The sequence below is a fragment of the Poecilia latipinna genome, unplaced genomic scaffold, assembly GCF_001443285.1.
Source record: "Poecilia latipinna isolate Pla-1442-1.1 unplaced genomic scaffold, P_latipinna-1.0 Scaffold600, whole genome shotgun sequence".
Lineage (NCBI taxonomy): Eukaryota > Metazoa > Chordata > Actinopteri > Cyprinodontiformes > Poeciliidae > Poecilia > Poecilia latipinna.
The window spans coordinates 636,015-653,160 of record NW_015113216.1 but is presented as its reverse complement, the minus strand read 5'-3'; the positions used below and the strand labels follow the sequence as shown (position 1 = coordinate 653,160).

Sequence of the window (17,146 nt, the reverse complement as noted above, 5' to 3'; positions counted from 1 at the left end):
ATGGGGAATTTTTTTTCTTTTGTGTTCCCTCGCAAAACTTTTGCGTTCCCTCGCAATATATTATGCTTACTGCAGTATTTTGCCTGGTCTATTTTGCATACAGTCACAAATGTCAATTTAAAATTTCAAATGTATACACATTTAAAGAGCCTCAGTGAATATGTGTTTATTCTTAACACTGGTGCATAAAACTAATTGCAAATCAATGTATTCTCTACATGTTTGTCTGTTCGTGTAAGGTTGAGATGGACATGAAAACGGCCCTTTAAACCATTCAGACTACCTACACAAAAGAGACACAATCACAGGGGATTGGATTCCCTCCGGTAGATTTTCTACCGGGCCAATCAGCAAACAGAAGGAGAAGTTTTGAACGATTATGCAGATTTTCTGCGTTGTTTTAGTCTGTGTGTAGTTTATCAAGGGTAGTGGATGAAGTAAACAAAGCTGTTTAGTTCCTGTTGGCCACACTTCCACATATTGAATTAATATTAACAGCCATTTAGTTCAATCGGCACTTCTCTCTTTGCACTGAGGGATGGCTGTTTACATCACAGGCAATTTCTGGTAAGCTTCATAGCAAATTTAAAACAGAAAGCTATCATTTCTCAGTAGCCAAGAGCCCAGACTCTGTACAAAGCAAATAGGGTAGGGTAAAGTATAGTTTTTTTATATTATGTTGCTGCATACCACTGTCCATTTTCTGCCAACATGATCACAATATTTTTTCCACAGTTCCATTTAACTGACCATGGACCAGTTACAAATTCATTACTCCAAGGTTGCCCAAGTCTAGTGCTCAGGAACTACCATCCTGAAACGTTTAGATGAATAAATGATCATTTTTACTAAACAACCTTTATTTCATTATGATTAGATGGCTATGAAAATTAAGAGCAATGCCCTGTGTAGAGTATGTATGTACAGCAACAACAACAACAACAACAACAACAACAAATTCTGCCAGTAGAAAGGGCTCCTTTCTGCCCAAAATCCCCTGGGCCAAGATTGCACATACAGTAGATGAGGCTCAGATGAGGGGAAGTAAGATTATGTGGTTTTCTGATAGTCTGCTGAAAATGTGGTAATGCAATTCATGTACTAATTTGTATACTCATTTCTTATGGTCTAGTCCTAGTGAATATTCAGAGACACAAAAACATAATTCTCTGCCTCCTATCAAAGAATTGAAGGACTAGTATTGCAGCCATCTTAAAAAAAACTCACCCATGCATTTTCTTTTATCGAATTAATAAATGCAACAGTGCCCTCACTAAAAAGTAAAGCACATGTAACAGGGCGGCCGGTTGCGGCTGGATTTTATGGTGAAGAAGATTTCGAGAGGTAGAGTCAGGTGGAAACAGCAGTTGGTTTATTCTCTTCACAGCATCAACACACACTCAATAACAATCCTTTTTCCACACAGGTGAAACCACAGGCTTAAATAGTCTCAGCTGTGTTGGACCCAACCACCTCCAATTCACAGGGGGATCTCACTTAACAAATCTCCACCTATTTAAATAAAATACACTTTATTAAATATAAACATTTAAATTTACTTTTTATAAATATTTTATATTTTATCTTACACCAAATGAAACACCACAAAAAACCCATAAACAATTATCTCCCCACACTTTTCAATGGCCTCTCCCGGAACCTATAAATGGTGTCTGGACCCCCAGGGTTGTATTTGTCCAAACACCCTGGAGAGGACACAGAAAAGACAGGTGAGTCACTCAATATCAGCACTCCACACCTAACAGATTATGCACAAACATTTGCTCAGTTTTACCCACCAGTAGCTCATTGCTCTGAGTAACAATTATCCTCCCTCCACAGGCAACCACCTCACTTTCCAATGAGGAGCAGCTGTGCAGAGCCCAGAACAAAAGGCTACATGCTAATTACTAAAATATTCAATAAATACAATTAAAACTTCTCGTGTGCAAATTATTTATGCGCAAATCTCTGCTTAAAGTGCAGTGCTAAATAAAGTGCTTGTTAATAAAGTGCAAAAAGTGCTATACAGTGACTTAAATACAAATAGACCCAGTAATGAAGCTCTCTTCATTACAGCACATAAGCCCATTTCTAAAGTTTTCCCAGTATTTATGGCTTTGCACCAAAATACTTTTCTTTCCTTTAATGTGCCAATGCAATGTGGCACTTTAAAGGCACATAATTGTATGAATTGAGTTGAATTACTCACATTCTGAATTTTCAAAACAAGCAATTCATAAAAATCGAATTAATTGGTACTTTAAAGATAAATCTCATATGTATTTTTGCATTTTTTTAAAGCAAGCAAAAGACTAACTTACAAATAGCACAAATGGGAAGTCAAATTTGGAGTAAAGAAGTTTATCTGTGAATATGTCCAATTTACAGTATTTTTGGCTCAAATGGAACCTCATACACTTTAGTGAAGTGTTGGGATCCCTTCAAATTTTGTGTTTACAGCAGAACAGTTCCTTCTGGAAAACAGCTTTTCCTGTTGGGTGTTTCTTGCTTATTCCATTTGTTATGGTGCCTCCTAATGAATGTTTACAGATGAGCTTGCACACAGATCACGCACTTGTGTTTTTTTTTCTCTCTCTCTTTCCGTTGATACCACTCCCATTCATGCAGTATCACTTCCTCTTACAAGTGAGACATCAAGGGCAGGGTTTAAGTAGGTTCTTGTTATTTACTTTGGGGTTAATCTTAATCATCGTGTTTTCATAAGAAACTAAATGTGTGGTGAGGTAATTTAGAACTCATGTTAATTTTGCAATTTAAAGAGAACATGTAGTGTAAATAATGCATTCCGTAAGGTTCAAATTTTTCTTCCATTGAGCTGGGTGTAGTCAAAAAGAAATACAAATAAATAAAAAACAGTTGGCAGACACACATCATGACATTTCAGTTTCCTCCTACAGAGGGCACTAAGTGACTCTTATAATATAACAACCACATTATCCTGTATTCTGGACTTCGTAATGACCACACATACATATTTAAGTCTCTCAGATATACAGAATCATGTTAAATAACAAAGCAATATTAGTGTGGATAATAATTTTACATCAGAAATATTTCTAATAAAAGAAGCAGTGACCAATATCTACATAACATACAAATGAAATAAAGCTTTCCCTATGTGATCAAAAAAGGTTCTTGGAAGATTTTTATTCACATAAGTGCTATGTTCTATTTTTGAAGAAATGTTCTGTACTTGTTCAATGTATCTGGCGGAGTGGTACTCCTACTAAAGGTGTTGTTTCGGGGGGTGTACCTGTGTGCATGTGTTTAAGAAAACATTATTGTAGATGTGAAGTTTGTCAAAACTGGATTATTTGTTCTTTAGATACATTTTGTGCAGTCAAGTAGTTGTCTCCTGACTTTGCTCCCTTCGTTCATCTGTACATGTGCAAACTCTACTTCTGATATTTCCATATTCATTTGCCTGTCCACCCGACAACAAGCCCTGTCTGGTTCACATCTACAAGGAAAGGAAAAGGAAAACAGTAAACATTAAAATCACCATTCATCATCGCCAGTCATTTATAAACTTTTATGAGTATATAATTCTATTTGTTTTTGTGTGTAGCAGCACACCATATATTTGCTCCATCTTCCTAGCTAACCCATCAAAGCCACCTTGCTTAGCAAACGGTGCTTTCCAGAAGATGACTGTTCAGCTGTTGAGTTTGTGCACAAGTTAACCAATCAGATATTAGGGGAAACTGTTAATTTCTATAGTAGAAAACTGAAATGTTTAAGTAAATATTGAAATAGATATTGCTATCATCTACTAAGTAGTGTTTTTAAAGTGTATTCATCTTGTGTACAAAGTTGGATCATTCAATCAAATATAAATACATTAATTTTTTTATTCAATATATTTACAATATTTTCATTAAAATTTCATGTAATATAAAGTAAGTTGGGTTTTTTTGTTGTTGTGTTGTTGTTTTTTTTTGTTTTTTTTGTTTTTTTTATCTGATTGGCGGCACTTTTGACCTTCCATACTGTCACTTCCTTTAAATCATTTGTTTTCCAACAGGGGGCAGTAGAGGCCTATGATAAAAATAAAACTTATTGTTTCGGGCGTGTCTTTTCCCACAACCGTGTTTACAGTCTCACCACAGCATTTAAAGAAATATAACTCTCTGAGTGGTCGTATGCTTTCGTGTTGTTTTTGTCTTTCTTCGTTCCCCTTTGTGCAGCGATGCCAGCTGTGAACAGCTTTACAATCAACTACGACGCGGTGAACGAGGAGGGGACGTTTTCTCAGGGAGACACTGTGACGGGACAAGTAATTCTGTCCTTATCTAAGGAAACCAAAGCTCAGCGGCTGTTTGTGAAGGCTAAAGGAGACGCAAACGTCCACTGGACGCGAAAGCACGGCGAACGCACGCATACATACTCGGCGCACCGGAGATATTTTAAACTGAAAGAGTTTTTAATCCCAGAAGGCACGGAGGGTAAGCTCTGGTAGCTGCATTGATGTAGAAAGTACAGCATGCTTTTGGTTTCCCCTTCATCTGAAGGCCTGCATGCAGTTTTGTTGTTAAAATGGTAAATTGTCATTTTTTATTCATTTCAACTGTGTGCATCAACTTTCACAAATAGTTGATACTGAAACTACTAGAAATGGTGCAAGTTCTACTTGTGCAAGTTGTAATGTTAAGAAACAAGTTGTCAGTCTACAAAGTCATTTTTGTGGCTTTTCACTTGCACAATGTGGTTTTCTGCTGAGAAGAGCAAAAGATAGCAAGTCTGTAGAAACATTTCATGGCCTGTCTGCATGTCTTATCAACAGGAATGGGCGCCCCCCTGTTGTGTACACAGTGTGAGAACTACAATGAAATTTATTCTACACCACAGACCAGTAAAGGGACAGATCAAGCTGGAAACCGTTTCACTACAATTAGATGCTAAATAAATGGGCTATTTTAGTGTTTTTGAAAAGTCTGGGACAGCATAAGATCATCTCAAATCTAAAGTGTTTAATATTTTTGACTGGTCAAATCTCAAATGGAATATTGCAGGCTAAAGATCCATCCATCCATTGTATACCCACCTGTCTGTGCAGTGTGGCGAAGGAGCTGGTGCCCCGTTTTCGGCAGTCATAGGGCAAAATGCAGGGTATGCCCTGGACCCGGTCACCAGTCCTTTACAAAGACACACAGGACAGACAACCATGCGTACAAACATTCACACCGAAGGATGATTTTAAAGACATCAATAACTCTAACCGTCATGTATTTTTGGACTGTGTGAGGAAGCTGGAGTATCCAGAGAGAACACACACGTGCACAGGGGCAACATGCAAAATCGGTGCAGAAAGACTTCAGGCCAGGACTCGAACAGATGACCCAAACGGATGACCTTCTTGCTGCAAGGCAACTCTGTCAACTATGCCCTGCAGATTAAGCACTGATTCATCAATGCACTTTTAAAGATTTAGGTAGCCAGTATGAATATTTTTCAGAAAACACACAAAAGAGAGTAAAAACACACACAAAAGAGAGTATTATGAACACTTTCATGGCATCAGGACCACTGTAGGTTGAGACACCTAAACAATGTGTAATTGCAGATTTGTTTTAAGTCCTTTCTACTTATACACTTCACTTTTGTATTATACTCAATGTTTCTTGATGTTTTTATGCAGAATGTACTTGCTAGGGTGAGGGTATGTTTGTGTGTGAGGCAGAAGAAGGAGGCACTTTGACAGGATGCTGTTTATGCATGCACCGAATATTAGAATTACTTAAGAAAGACTTGTTGCAACTTCCTCATCAGTGTAATGAATATCACTTCACTATAAAAACGTCTGTGTGAAATATATGATCAGAAAGGCTTTGTAATTTATCCAAGTGTACCAAATTTTTTATCTGGATTTCCAGAAACTGTTTTGCCTGAAGGGACCCATGTCTACAAATTCAGCTTTAGGATCCCATCTGAGTAAGTATTTTTCGGCTGCTCTATAGCCACCTCTGATTGGAGCTTATCAATGAACGTATGCCATTATGTTCATTCACTAATGGGTCGAATAACCATAATCACTTTGTCATACAGAAACATGCCGTCGTCTTTCAGAGGATCTCATGGAAAAATTGTCTACAAACTGGAGGCCAAACTGTCCAGGAGCTGGAGGATGGATTCCACTGCAGAAAAGGAGCTCAATTTTGTCTCAAAGTCCTTCTCAAACTTCAACGCTCTTTTAGTGCGTATAATATTCCAGGATATATTCAGTCATCAAATAAGTCGCCTCAAATCCTGCCGTTTTACTTTTGAATTGGAGACATTTGTGGATATTCTATTTAAATCAGGGGTTTTCAGTGTTTTGTAAATTCTTCTGACAAATCCAAGTAAACTTTCCCTCTTTTTTTTCCCCCCTCCTTCCAATAAACTAGACTTAGTACTACATAAATCGTGAATTATATCTGTGCATTCAAGTTAACATTTTTATTTTAAACATATGCTTGAATACAAAAGTGATGGGCAACTAATGCCACTGTTATGAACAAACTGTTATTTTGTGTAAAATGATGCAGTACTTAAGATAATGGGGAGATCTTTGCTCACTGAATCTGTGCATTTCTAACTGAAATGCATCCAATGCCTCTTTTTTATCAATTTGTTATGCGTTTGATATATGTTGATGTGTATTTAAAGACAACTTTAAACTAAAAATTTTTTTTACAAAAAATATCTTACCAGAAATCTCACTTTCAGTACCTCCCCCCAAGCTGAAGACCTCTGATTCAAGTTATTGTTCTGTGCACCCACACAAATGGTTCTTAGACGGGTTTTTTAGCTACAGTGGACAGTTTGTTATATTACAGTTTTACATGCAACATGAAATTTATAATCAGAACTGTATAATAAACATTTATACATCAAAGCAGTAAACCCGTGGTTCTCAAACTGGACCACTGATGATACTGGTGCTGCTTTTAGTGGTAAATCTGTGTCAGTTATTTACAAAGTGAATAGTTCCAATTTGAGCCTTGTGAGTTGTGAGCTAATAAGCACAAACCAGCAAAAAGTTTGGGTTTTGAAAACCTCGTCAAATAAACTAGTTTGATTACACAGGAGCAAATGCTAATGGACTAGTTCTAGTGTTCTGCGGGTGGATTATTTTCCTTTTAATTTTTAATACTGTGTGTATTAGGCTACACTATTAAGCCTCTGAAGGTTGTAGGCAAATTAAAAGTTGATTTCCAGGTCAGCTTTCCAGTGTTGATGTCTGAATAATGTAATTCAACAGATTAAATGCATCTGTGAGGTTACAGTAACATCATTATATACCTGCTGATATCCTTTTTTTATTTTCTCAGCTGAGAGCCCGCTCCGTGACCTGGCTATGCGTGTATTTACATTTAGAGTGGGAAATAGTAGCATGATCATTCAGCCAGGATGTTTTTTTTGTTTTGTTTTGTTTTGTTCAAGCAGACGCCTCGGTCACGTTCAGTATAACATATTGGGTGAATGAGGATATAAAGTGGCAGAAGTGAAAATTAACTACATCCTCTACCATTTACATTTATGGCAACCATATTGGAATTCTAAGTTTAGGGGAACCAGCTCATATTCAGCTTTGGACTTTTGACTTTTAATTGGCTTCCTATAACTAAAATGCATTATCAAGTGGTACGTGAAAACGCCCTTTATGACAGTGCTGCTTTGAAGACTCAGTGATACGATATCACTGCCCTAGATTACAGAGAATAGACTAATAAAATCTATTGAGGGGAGAGGCTCCACTATCAGCTGTGCTGTAGATGTTGTCTTCATGATTTTGCTATGACTGTGTTCGTTTTCTGCCCTCCAGTCACCGCAAGTTGGTTCCACAGAGAAGAAGATGGGGATGTTCTCGAAGGGACAAGTGCACATGGATGCCACTGTTAACAAGACGGCGTACGCCCCAGGTAGTCGGATTAGTTTTTCAATTGTAAGCTGTTTTAAATGCTAAAGATGGGCCATCAATTTAATTTAAGTAATGTTTGCTCAGGTAAATGCAAACAACAGTAGATTAATGGACCTTTATAGTTTTGCAGCTGTTTTTCTAAACAAAAAGTAAAATACAAATCTAACAGTGGAAATATTTTCCAATAAAAAATGCACTTACTCTAAAGCTAAGTAACTACAGCGACCTTTCAAGTATTCTGAAGAAAGTTTAGAAATATTTTTAACAGCAGAGGTTTGCTGTTTGCTTATATAATTAAGATTTATAGCTTAAATTCTACATAGCGATTGAAAACTTAAAGAAATGTCAACAACATGAGATGTTTTTCCTGACAGGTGAAACCATACTGATGTCTGCAAAAGTCAACAATGCTTCTTCTCGAGACATGACTCCCAAATTTAGCCTGGTGCGGAGTGTTCAGTTTCGCGCTCAAGGAGATACCAAAAATAAGGAGTACACTGTCGAGAAAGTGACCGATAAGGTTGTGAAACCCCACACCCAACACGAGGTCATGTGTGAGATGAAGATTCCCACTGATGAGATGCCTTCCATCGAGAACTGCGAAATCATCTCGGTGACACACCAATTAAAGGTACAATACAGAACCGTGTCAAAGAGAACTTTTTATTTTAAAATATGCATACTGGAAACTTTTTGGTTTTTAACTATCTTTAAGCCGTATAAAATTGAATCATAACTTTTTCATGATTTCCCACAGGCATATCTGGACATCAGCTTTGCCTTTGATCCAGAGATTATCTTCCCAGTGGTTATTTCACACCCTACTTTAGTCTTTGGTGCTAATAACACCTGGCCTGTGGGTCCTTATCCTGTTGCCGCTTTCGGTGGTCCAGCCAACAGTGACTTCCTTCCCCCTGCAATGGCTGTTGGTCCTTACCCTGCACCACCGTCTTCAGGTCCCTACGGCTACCCAGGTGTCCAAAGTCCTTCTGCACCACCACCTGCATACCCAAGTAATCCGCAGCCTTATTATGGTCCGCCAGGACCTTATGCTCCTCAGCCACCTCCCATATATGGGGCCCACAGCAACCCAGTACCACAGGGGCCTTCTCCATATGGATCTCCATTTTCACCCTCTTCATCCTCCACCATGCTTCATCCTCCACCGCCCGCGCCGATGTTCAATGTGCCCCCTTCGGGGCCCCAGGTCCAGCCACCTTTTTCCTCCGTGTCTCCTTCAGCTCCCACTTTCAACCCAATGCCTTCTGCTCCAGACATGACTACAGACTTCCTGTCTCAGACAAATGATGTTCCTCCGGCATACACATCGCTTTTCCCATCTTCGACTCCGGAAAAGTCTGATACAAAATAACCACATATTTAAATTATGGCTAAAATATATAGGAAACCACAAAGGCTTTACCATGCTCCCTAAGAATGCTCTAAATGCGTTGTTTGGAGAGTGACATAACAGAGCCGGTGTAATCAATATTAGATGTATTAAGCATGAGGAAGTATACTGGAAAAAAATAATTGCCTTGGCATGTCATGTTACAGATGATTTCTGATGAGTTTCAGTTGCTTTTGGCCTTTTGGTCTGGTGCTAATAATGTAACTAAGCCTATATTCTCAGGATACCTTCCGATGAAATGCCTTAACATTTTAAGTGTGCTTTTGTTTTTAGCATAAATTTATACCTGTCTACCTCTATATCAATTGTATGTAAATCATGTCAAAAAAATACAAAAGCTTGTATTTTATGGATTTATGTTAAAATAAAGATCCTTAAATTATTTCTGTGTTTTTTTTTTATGTTAGATTAAGGAATTAGTAATGTAAGGGAGTTGTGATAAACTGATGAAGGTATATAATGTCATTTGAATGAATAAATTCATGCTTTTACAGGCAACTTTGGTACAATTGTTTAGTTGCCTGCTAACTCAAACAGTGGTAAACATTTCACCAGTCTAATCGTTTAGGTATCCAGATATGGTGAAGATGTTTTGCTATACTTCAAACCAACCATCAGAATGGGATTTGAATGCTTTTGAAAATAGAATAATGTCACTATATTTGTGTGTTTCAGTATTGATTTTCATTTTTGTTCATTGAAAGGTCTTGCCATAGTTCCTTTGTTTATATTCTTGGTTTATTTATTTGTATACTTCCTCGTGCATTTGCATTTATTTTCTTTTAGATCATTGTGAGGCCTTTTCCCACGTTTGGTAGTTTCCTTGATCTTTAGTTCACCTCACTCTGTGCCTCAACTGTTCCTTATTTTCCTTTGATCAGGCAATTTGGTTTCTTTATTTCCCCTTTTCCTGGATTCCTGGATTGTCGCTACATCATTTTGTTATGTACTGCTACCTTTCCTGTTTTTTGCCTGCATTTTCTGATTTGCTCTGCCTGAATTGTTTTTTTCTTTAAGTTCTCATATTTTATTGTACAGTACACTATTTTTGCTAGTCTGTCTCTGTGCTTAGGTCCTCTTTAAACCTAAAAAAACAAAAGACAAAATGTTTTTTGGTGCCTGAAGAGGTGGTCTGACAATCTCATAAACTTCTGATCTGCTTTAAGCATATCTTAGGTTTACAGAGAATTAACCAACAAAGAGAAAATATCCAGTAGATGAGAATAAAAATGCATTGTTGATGTCGGAGTATAAGAAAACAAAAGGGACAGACTGGTTTGAGATGGTGGAAAGGTAGCAATAGTTCAAATGATATCTGGTAACAAGACATGCAGATAATGAACATCACTGTTTCTCCTCTCAGCTTGGAAAACTCAATTTTAATCTTAAATGAATTTCAGCTTGGACATTCAGATTGCAGCATGAGAATTGAATGTAAACCTAAACGCGTATATCCATTCTGGTTTGTATTAACACTTCAGGTAGGTTGTGGTATAAAGGATATTACATCAGCACACATTTGGCCCCTTTGTACCAGTTGAGCATCAGCTTGCTGCTGAACGTCTTCATCATTTACTGGAAAACTAAAACAACACAAAAGGTCATAAACAAATATCTTAGTTAACTAATAAACTACTATTGCATTACCTCAAAAGCTATATTTTACACATACATACAAAATGATAGTTTCACTTGCCTTACATCTTAACCTGAAAATGAATTGGCAAAACGATAGACATTTCTGAACTGACCCCGGATCCGCCCCCGTTGAGGCGGACCAGGAAGCAATGTTGCGTTTTCAAAAACACCGCTGGGACATTTTACATCGGCAATAAGAGACACTAACATGTCCCGAATGAACGACTTGAGTATCATTTGTGAGGACGCGAACAGAGATGGGACTTTTTCCGAAGGAGACACGGTCGCAGGTTTTGTTTCTTTTAACCATTCAAAACAGACGAAAATTAAGAGCGTCAGTGTGACACTTAAAGGACACGGTCAAGTTTTTTGGTCTGAAGGAAGTGGAGATGACTCAAGGTTGTACAGCGCAAGTAAGAGATATCTTGACGTCAAAGAGTACCTGTTGGTGGAAAGTAAGTAAAATAAATGTGACTTTATACCTCCTTTTAATTCTGGGGACAATTGCTTTGATCCTAGTCACATTTCTATGCAGATGTTAATATGGAAGTACATTTTAACGGAGGTCATATTTTCAGGTTTTCTAATAAGGCGCTAATTAAGCATAATTTAAAAACAGCAGCAGTCTTTGACATTCAATATTCTGTCCAAGTTATTGCAAACTGGCAGTAAATTATGTAGATTTGTTTAGGATTTATTTTGACATTTTCTTTATAACTAAATTACTGGAAATAAAGAGCAGAAAAAAGGTAGCATACAGAAATAGATGAATAGAAGAAAATGTTTTAAGAGAAACTGGATGTAAATGTCTCATCAGTTTGGGCAGAAATAAAGTCTGTGACTTTTGACATACATGTCTGATATTTAAGCAAGCAAACAGAAAAAGGGTTTGTTCTACATTCAATAGACTACAGAGGCGTATTAATTCCTCTTTACACAATTCGATGGTGTCTCAGTTTTTACGCAATGGTCTCCTTTTTTTTGGTTCAGGATTATTGGTTACTCCCAACCACGGAATTTCCATAATTAGAGAGACCATAGAAATCTGATGCATTAATCCTTGTGACAGACTTAAAAATCCCCCCCTTAAAACAGCAAATGATGGCCTTAAGAACAAAGTGATTTTGTGTTACAGGTACATCAATAAAGATATAATCAACAAATATGTTATTTGTTCATTTTAATTATGCTGCAGAAATAAATATTAGTCAAAAAAATTTGCTGATATAAAGAACCTATCAAACAGTCTACAATATTACGCAACATCTAGATATGACATCTAAATGTCACAATTTATTTTCACAACATTTTATTTTCCCACAACACAGTTTTTTTTTTATGATTATTTTCTAATTTCTCTTACCTTTTACGCAGGCAGTGTACTTCCCAAAGGGACCAATCAATTCATGTTCAGGCTTCGGATTCCACAGGAGTAAGTGTGATTTTCTAACATATGCCATGAAATGGTGAAAATGGAGTTATTTCTCTTTACAACCACGTCCATACTTAAACATGTTTGCCCTGTCAGGGACTTGCCATCATCCTTCAAGGGGATACATGGCAGCATTGTTTACAAGGTTGAAGCACAGATTCGTAGGAAATGGCATTTGGATTATACAGTGAAAAAGGAGATCCAGTTTCTTTCAAGGTCCATACGAAACACTCGCCAAAATGTGGTAGGTGTGACTCTCTGGTGTTGTATCACATTGTTGAACAAGCTTATTGAGGAAATACTCAAAAGACTTATTTTTGTTGCATATTATAGCGTCCACAGTCCAACTCTGTAACAAAAAAGATAGGAGGTTTCTCCAAAGGAGAAGTCCAAATGACTGCTTCTGTAAACAGGACTGTTTGCTTTCCAGGTACAGTTTAATTTTTCTCATTCATTTTAGGGGAGAGAAACTGTTAACAGGACAATTCCACAAATATGGCTTTTATGCAGGAGTGGCAGACAGAAACTATTTACTTAAAGAAAGTCAAGTCTTTTCATGTCTCAAGGTCATTTTACACTTGAGCATGACAATGGTCCTAAATCTTCAGCCAATTTTTCTACATTCCACTTAAGGATGGCCCAGTTCATACTTAAATCTAGATCTAACTATGTACAAATGGCAAGACCTGAAAATGTACATGAGCAAGGCTTTCCTTCCAATCTGCCTGAAATTTGTGGACACATATGCACAGTGTTTACATGGTCATTACTGGTCAGCAGTAAGTTTACTTACATTCAGATTTTTCTGTTTCTTTAAACAGGTGACAGACTAACTGCTTTTGCCAAAATCTCCAATGGTTCCTACAAGTCAATGAAACCAAAATTCTGTTTACTGCGAAGGACTGTTTACATGGCGGAGGGTTCCAAAAGCATCAGTGACAAATCTTTATGCAAAATAGTCGGAGACACCATCAAACCATACACTCTGGCAACTGTGTCCTGCACCATCGATGTTCCTCCAGATGCCATCTACACTCTCAATAACTGTGATCTTGTCTCAGTTGAGTATTACTTGAAGGTATGTAACTATCCACTGGTGCTACACACATTTCTTTTTACCTTGGGTTTTCTGTCCATTCAACTTTTCATCAAGGTGCTTCCATATGAAATGCTGATTACAACCAGCACTTGTATAGCAGCATGTCAACCTTTGCTGGAAAGCTATCTGTGATTTTGTTTCCATATTATTTATTTTTTAGTAACTATAATAATATCAAAATGAACAGAAATTGGTACTGAAATAATCTGTATAAGTCAATCAAAAGGTTACATTTTTAAATCGAATTAAGAGAAATAAATTAAAGTTTTCATCATAGCCTAACTGATTGACATGCACCTACACAATGTAAATTGGTTTTATTCATGTCTACATTCACCAGGTGTACTTGGACATTAGTTTTGCCTTCGATCCAGAGGTGGTATTTCCCCTGATAGTTGCTCCTGCCGTTGCACTTGATCACCGTGAGGACCGTGGCCCTTACCCAGGTGGTCCTGCCGGGCCCCCGAGTTACAGTGACTTCTCGTCTGCAGCTGCCTACCCTACTGAGTTTAATCCTGTACCTATTAGCACAGGTGCCTATCGGTACCCCACACTGCAAGATAAACCCCCGTTATACAATTCTCTTTTTCCTGATGGCTAAGGCACAACTGGCGAAAGTGAACCAGTTCAAAAAAACTGAACTTAAGACATAAAACGTAGTCAGAATTGACAGTCGTGTCAATTATGTCATTATCTTTAGCAATCTGCAATAAAGGACTTTCTGGTCAAATAAAAACCTGTTTGCTTTCTCCTGATTTCATTCTTTGTGGAGTACTGGAAAGAAAAACAAATCTACTAATATCATTCAGAACCACAAAAGGTTTCCAGCTCCTTTTATTGATGAGTGGGGCTTTCAAACCCAGATGGTAACAGTGGTCCACTATGAAGGCACATTTATGCTCACTAATGTCATTAGTTATCCATGGAGTCTTTCCACTGTTCTGGTTTCGTCAGACAGAGTAGTAAACAAAGTGCTTTGATTACTGTTTTGGTGCTGGGATGGAGGTAGCCGTAGATATCAGTATCACTGTGATACTGACTCCATAGAAAAGTTTTCCTTGCAGCCAGGTGGTGGTGAAAAAAAACAATCACTACAACAAAATCAAAAACAAAAAAACCCCAGGAAAAATACTAGTGCAAATAAAACAAAATAGCAGATTAAAATGAATTATCACAACCAGTGACCTTTTGAATTGATCTGGTTAATGGTCTGAGTGATGAAAGCGTTTTTCCATGATTAGTTGGTCCTTGATTTTGGCTGTCTCAAGCGAAATAGTGTCATGTTGTGGGTATAAATTGGATGCAAACGCAGGTGATGTTGAGTAATTAATGGAAAATAAAGAAAAATCCAAACTTACAAAAACACGAGAAGCGGACTTGAAATAACATATACCATACAAAACCAGCCAGGAGACACGTGGAGAGTACAGGGAACCATCGAGGAAACGGAGAGACGACGAGGAGTGAATGGACGAACCAGCGAGGAGAAACTGAGAGGGGGCAAAGGAGAGTGCACAGAGGACTAGAAAAGAAATCTAAAGAATAACAGATACAAGAAATGATTAAACTAGATTAACTAAGAATAACTAGAAGAAATAAACACAACTAGAAACACTAAGAAGGACTGAACTCAAGTAAAACCGAATCAAGACTAATCTAATCAAAAATAAGAAGTAACCCAGAATGGCTACTTGAGTACCATTCTGTTACTCACTTTTATTTAGCCCTAAATAAAAGGACTAAAGCAAAGTAAAACCAAAACTGATCTAAAAACGGAGGAACTAAGAACCACAGAAGCAAATAAAACTCAAGCCAAACTCAAAACAACCCCAGATCCTAACATGTAGGAATTAAAATCCAGCCTGAACTGGGGAATGAGTGGAGTGAGCAGACTACCTGGCTGAAGGCCAAATTGACTAATTACAAAAACTCAGTGGTGGTCTTCCTCTGCACCCCGACACTCATTTTTTGTTTTCCCAAATTCATTACGTTTCCCAAATCAAATAAGGTAAATCCAGGCTTTTGCTCGTCACAAACAAAACAATGAAGCTGGACATGCTCTTTTGTTGCTACAAACAGAATAAATCTTACTGTGTTTTACGCAGTGTACAATCTTGACTGATAAATAAATATACATATCCATATCAAATCATTTGCTCCTTCATAAGCATCTTAACTCCTTGTCGTCCCGAAAAGCGACACTTTCTGTGCTCGATGTTCAGATGTGGGGGAGATTTCTCAGTAACATCCTCCCCTGCTTCTGATGCGGTCAGGAGTTTTATAACTGCAGTTGTTAAATACTTACACCTGACAACTGCAGTTAAATCATTACATATAGACTCAGATGACCAGTATTGACTTAAATGTCATTACAGTCCCCCACCACTGCAGGGCAACAAAAACATTCATTGTAGAAATTTACCCCGACTGCCAAGACGGCAGTGGAGCCAAATCAAATTAAAAGTGTTGTTAATGAAAGTAATGAAATCTGAATTATGTCTTTTTTGCTTTCCAAAAAAAAAAAAAAAAAAAAAAAATTGGTGGTGCTTTTAAAATTTACTCTACAGAAACCAACAGTTTCGCTTTCCATTTTGTTTTCTATATGTTTACAAATGTTTAACTGGGAAATATTTTTGGAGGTTTCTGGCAAACAAACACGCAAGTACTTCTCTTTGTGTCCTTGTCAACACATTCTTTGTCTGAGATACATGAAAACATCACATGACCATGCAGGCCCACAAAAGCTCCCCAGCTTCTCACAGCAACGAGTGGGAATGTTTGAGTCGAGTGGCGACACTGTTTTCTTCTAATAGCAGATTTGTGCTCTTTAAAATTCTTTAGCAGTCGATGGAGTCTTGGCAGAGTGGTTGTAAAGCGATGTTCTCCCCTGGCAGTGTGGGAAACAAAGGGCCTACAGTGGGGAAAAGGCTGAATATTTCATCAAGAGTTTGTCTTGTCCTTTGTTGTGGTTTCATTTTGTGTTTTTTTGCCACTTTATATAGCAAGAAATATATACTGTATAACTCATATATTTGCAGCATTCTTTTCATGAAGGGTGCATGGCAACATTATTTGATTGTGTTTACTGCATTGTTTTAATAAAAGATTATCCTCATCTCTCTGCCTTCTGAGTCTGAAAACAGTTCAAAGAAATGCTTATATGGTAAATGTCAAAATCTTTTTTTTTTTAACTTCACATAAATGACGTGTGCAATGTAGCTAAGTTGTTAGGATTTACTTCACTTGCAGATGCTACATTACATTTCTCAGGATTGGGGCAGCTTCAATCCTATGATGGAAAGAGAAATAAAAGTAATAGAGAAATTGTATGAACACATGGAATAAAAAAAAAAAGCTAAACTTGTGCTAAACAGCATTGAAATTGTAAGAATGTATGAAATCAGATTTTTGGGAGTTGACTTCAAATTCCTCTTCAGGTCGTACACGTCCAGTCCAGAGGTGAGTATTGCTGGATCGCCATCACCCAGTGAAACAGATGCCTTGACAGAGCATGATGCACTTTCCACTCTCATCCCCAACTTGACCCTGGGGAGAGATCCTGACTGTCACTTCACTCCATGAGGCCTGAAAGCTTCCACTGCTGATGAAAATAAAACAATCAAAAATCAATGTGGCTGTTTC

General features: G+C 37.6%; 2 protein-coding genes across 3 annotated transcripts; both read left to right on the top strand.

Moving 5' to 3' along the window:
- The first annotated feature begins 4,063 nt into the window (after window positions 1-4,063).
- On the top strand, window positions 4,064-9,717 carry LOC106953762 (arrestin domain-containing protein 3-like). Of its 2 annotated transcripts, none has more exons than XM_015042755.1 (6): window positions 4,064-4,469; window positions 5,898-5,955; window positions 6,070-6,217; window positions 7,829-7,925; window positions 8,299-8,555; window positions 8,682-9,717. In XM_015042755.1, exons 1-6 carry the CDS (start codon window positions 4,214-4,216, stop codon window positions 9,294-9,296), a joined length of 1,431 nt encoding a protein of 476 aa, XP_014898241.1. In that variant the 5' UTR covers window positions 4,064-4,213; the 3' UTR covers window positions 9,297-9,717. The 2 variants fall into 2 exon arrangements, with proteins under 2 accessions (XP_014898241.1, XP_014898242.1); XM_015042756.1 differs by lacking the exon at window positions 4,064-4,469 and adding an exon at window positions 5,105-5,133.
- Window positions 9,718-11,038: 1,321 nt separating this feature from the next.
- Window positions 11,039-14,240, top strand: LOC106953763 (arrestin domain-containing protein 3-like). The gene is made up of 6 exons (XM_015042757.1): window positions 11,039-11,428; window positions 12,348-12,405; window positions 12,502-12,649; window positions 12,739-12,835; window positions 13,227-13,483; window positions 13,845-14,240. The coding sequence occupies exons 1-6, from the start codon at window positions 11,182-11,184 to the stop codon at window positions 14,103-14,105; spliced, it is 1,068 nt and encodes a 355-aa protein (XP_014898243.1). The 5' UTR covers window positions 11,039-11,181; the 3' UTR covers window positions 14,106-14,240.
- The last annotated feature ends 2,906 nt before the right edge of the window (window positions 14,241-17,146 follow it).

Coding starts and splice junctions, on each gene's coding strand:
- LOC106953763 (XM_015042757.1), top strand. CDS start 11,182: ATGTCCCGAATGAACGACTTGAGTATCATTTGTGAGGACGCGAACAGA. Junction 12,406..12,501: donor AGGCTTCGGATTCCACAGGA/GTAAGTGTGATT, acceptor TTGCCCTGTCAG/GGACTTGCCATCATCCTTCA. Junction 12,836..13,226: donor CAGGACTGTTTGCTTTCCAG/GTACAGTTTAAT, acceptor TTCTTTAAACAG/GTGACAGACTAACTGCTTTT.
- LOC106953762 (XM_015042755.1), top strand. CDS start 4,214: ATGCCAGCTGTGAACAGCTTTACAATCAACTACGACGCGGTGAACGAG. Junction 5,956..6,069: donor AGCTTTAGGATCCCATCTGA/GTAAGTATTTTT, acceptor TTTGTCATACAG/AAACATGCCGTCGTCTTTCA. Junction 7,926..8,298: donor CAAGACGGCGTACGCCCCAG/GTAGTCGGATTA, acceptor TTTTCCTGACAG/GTGAAACCATACTGATGTCT.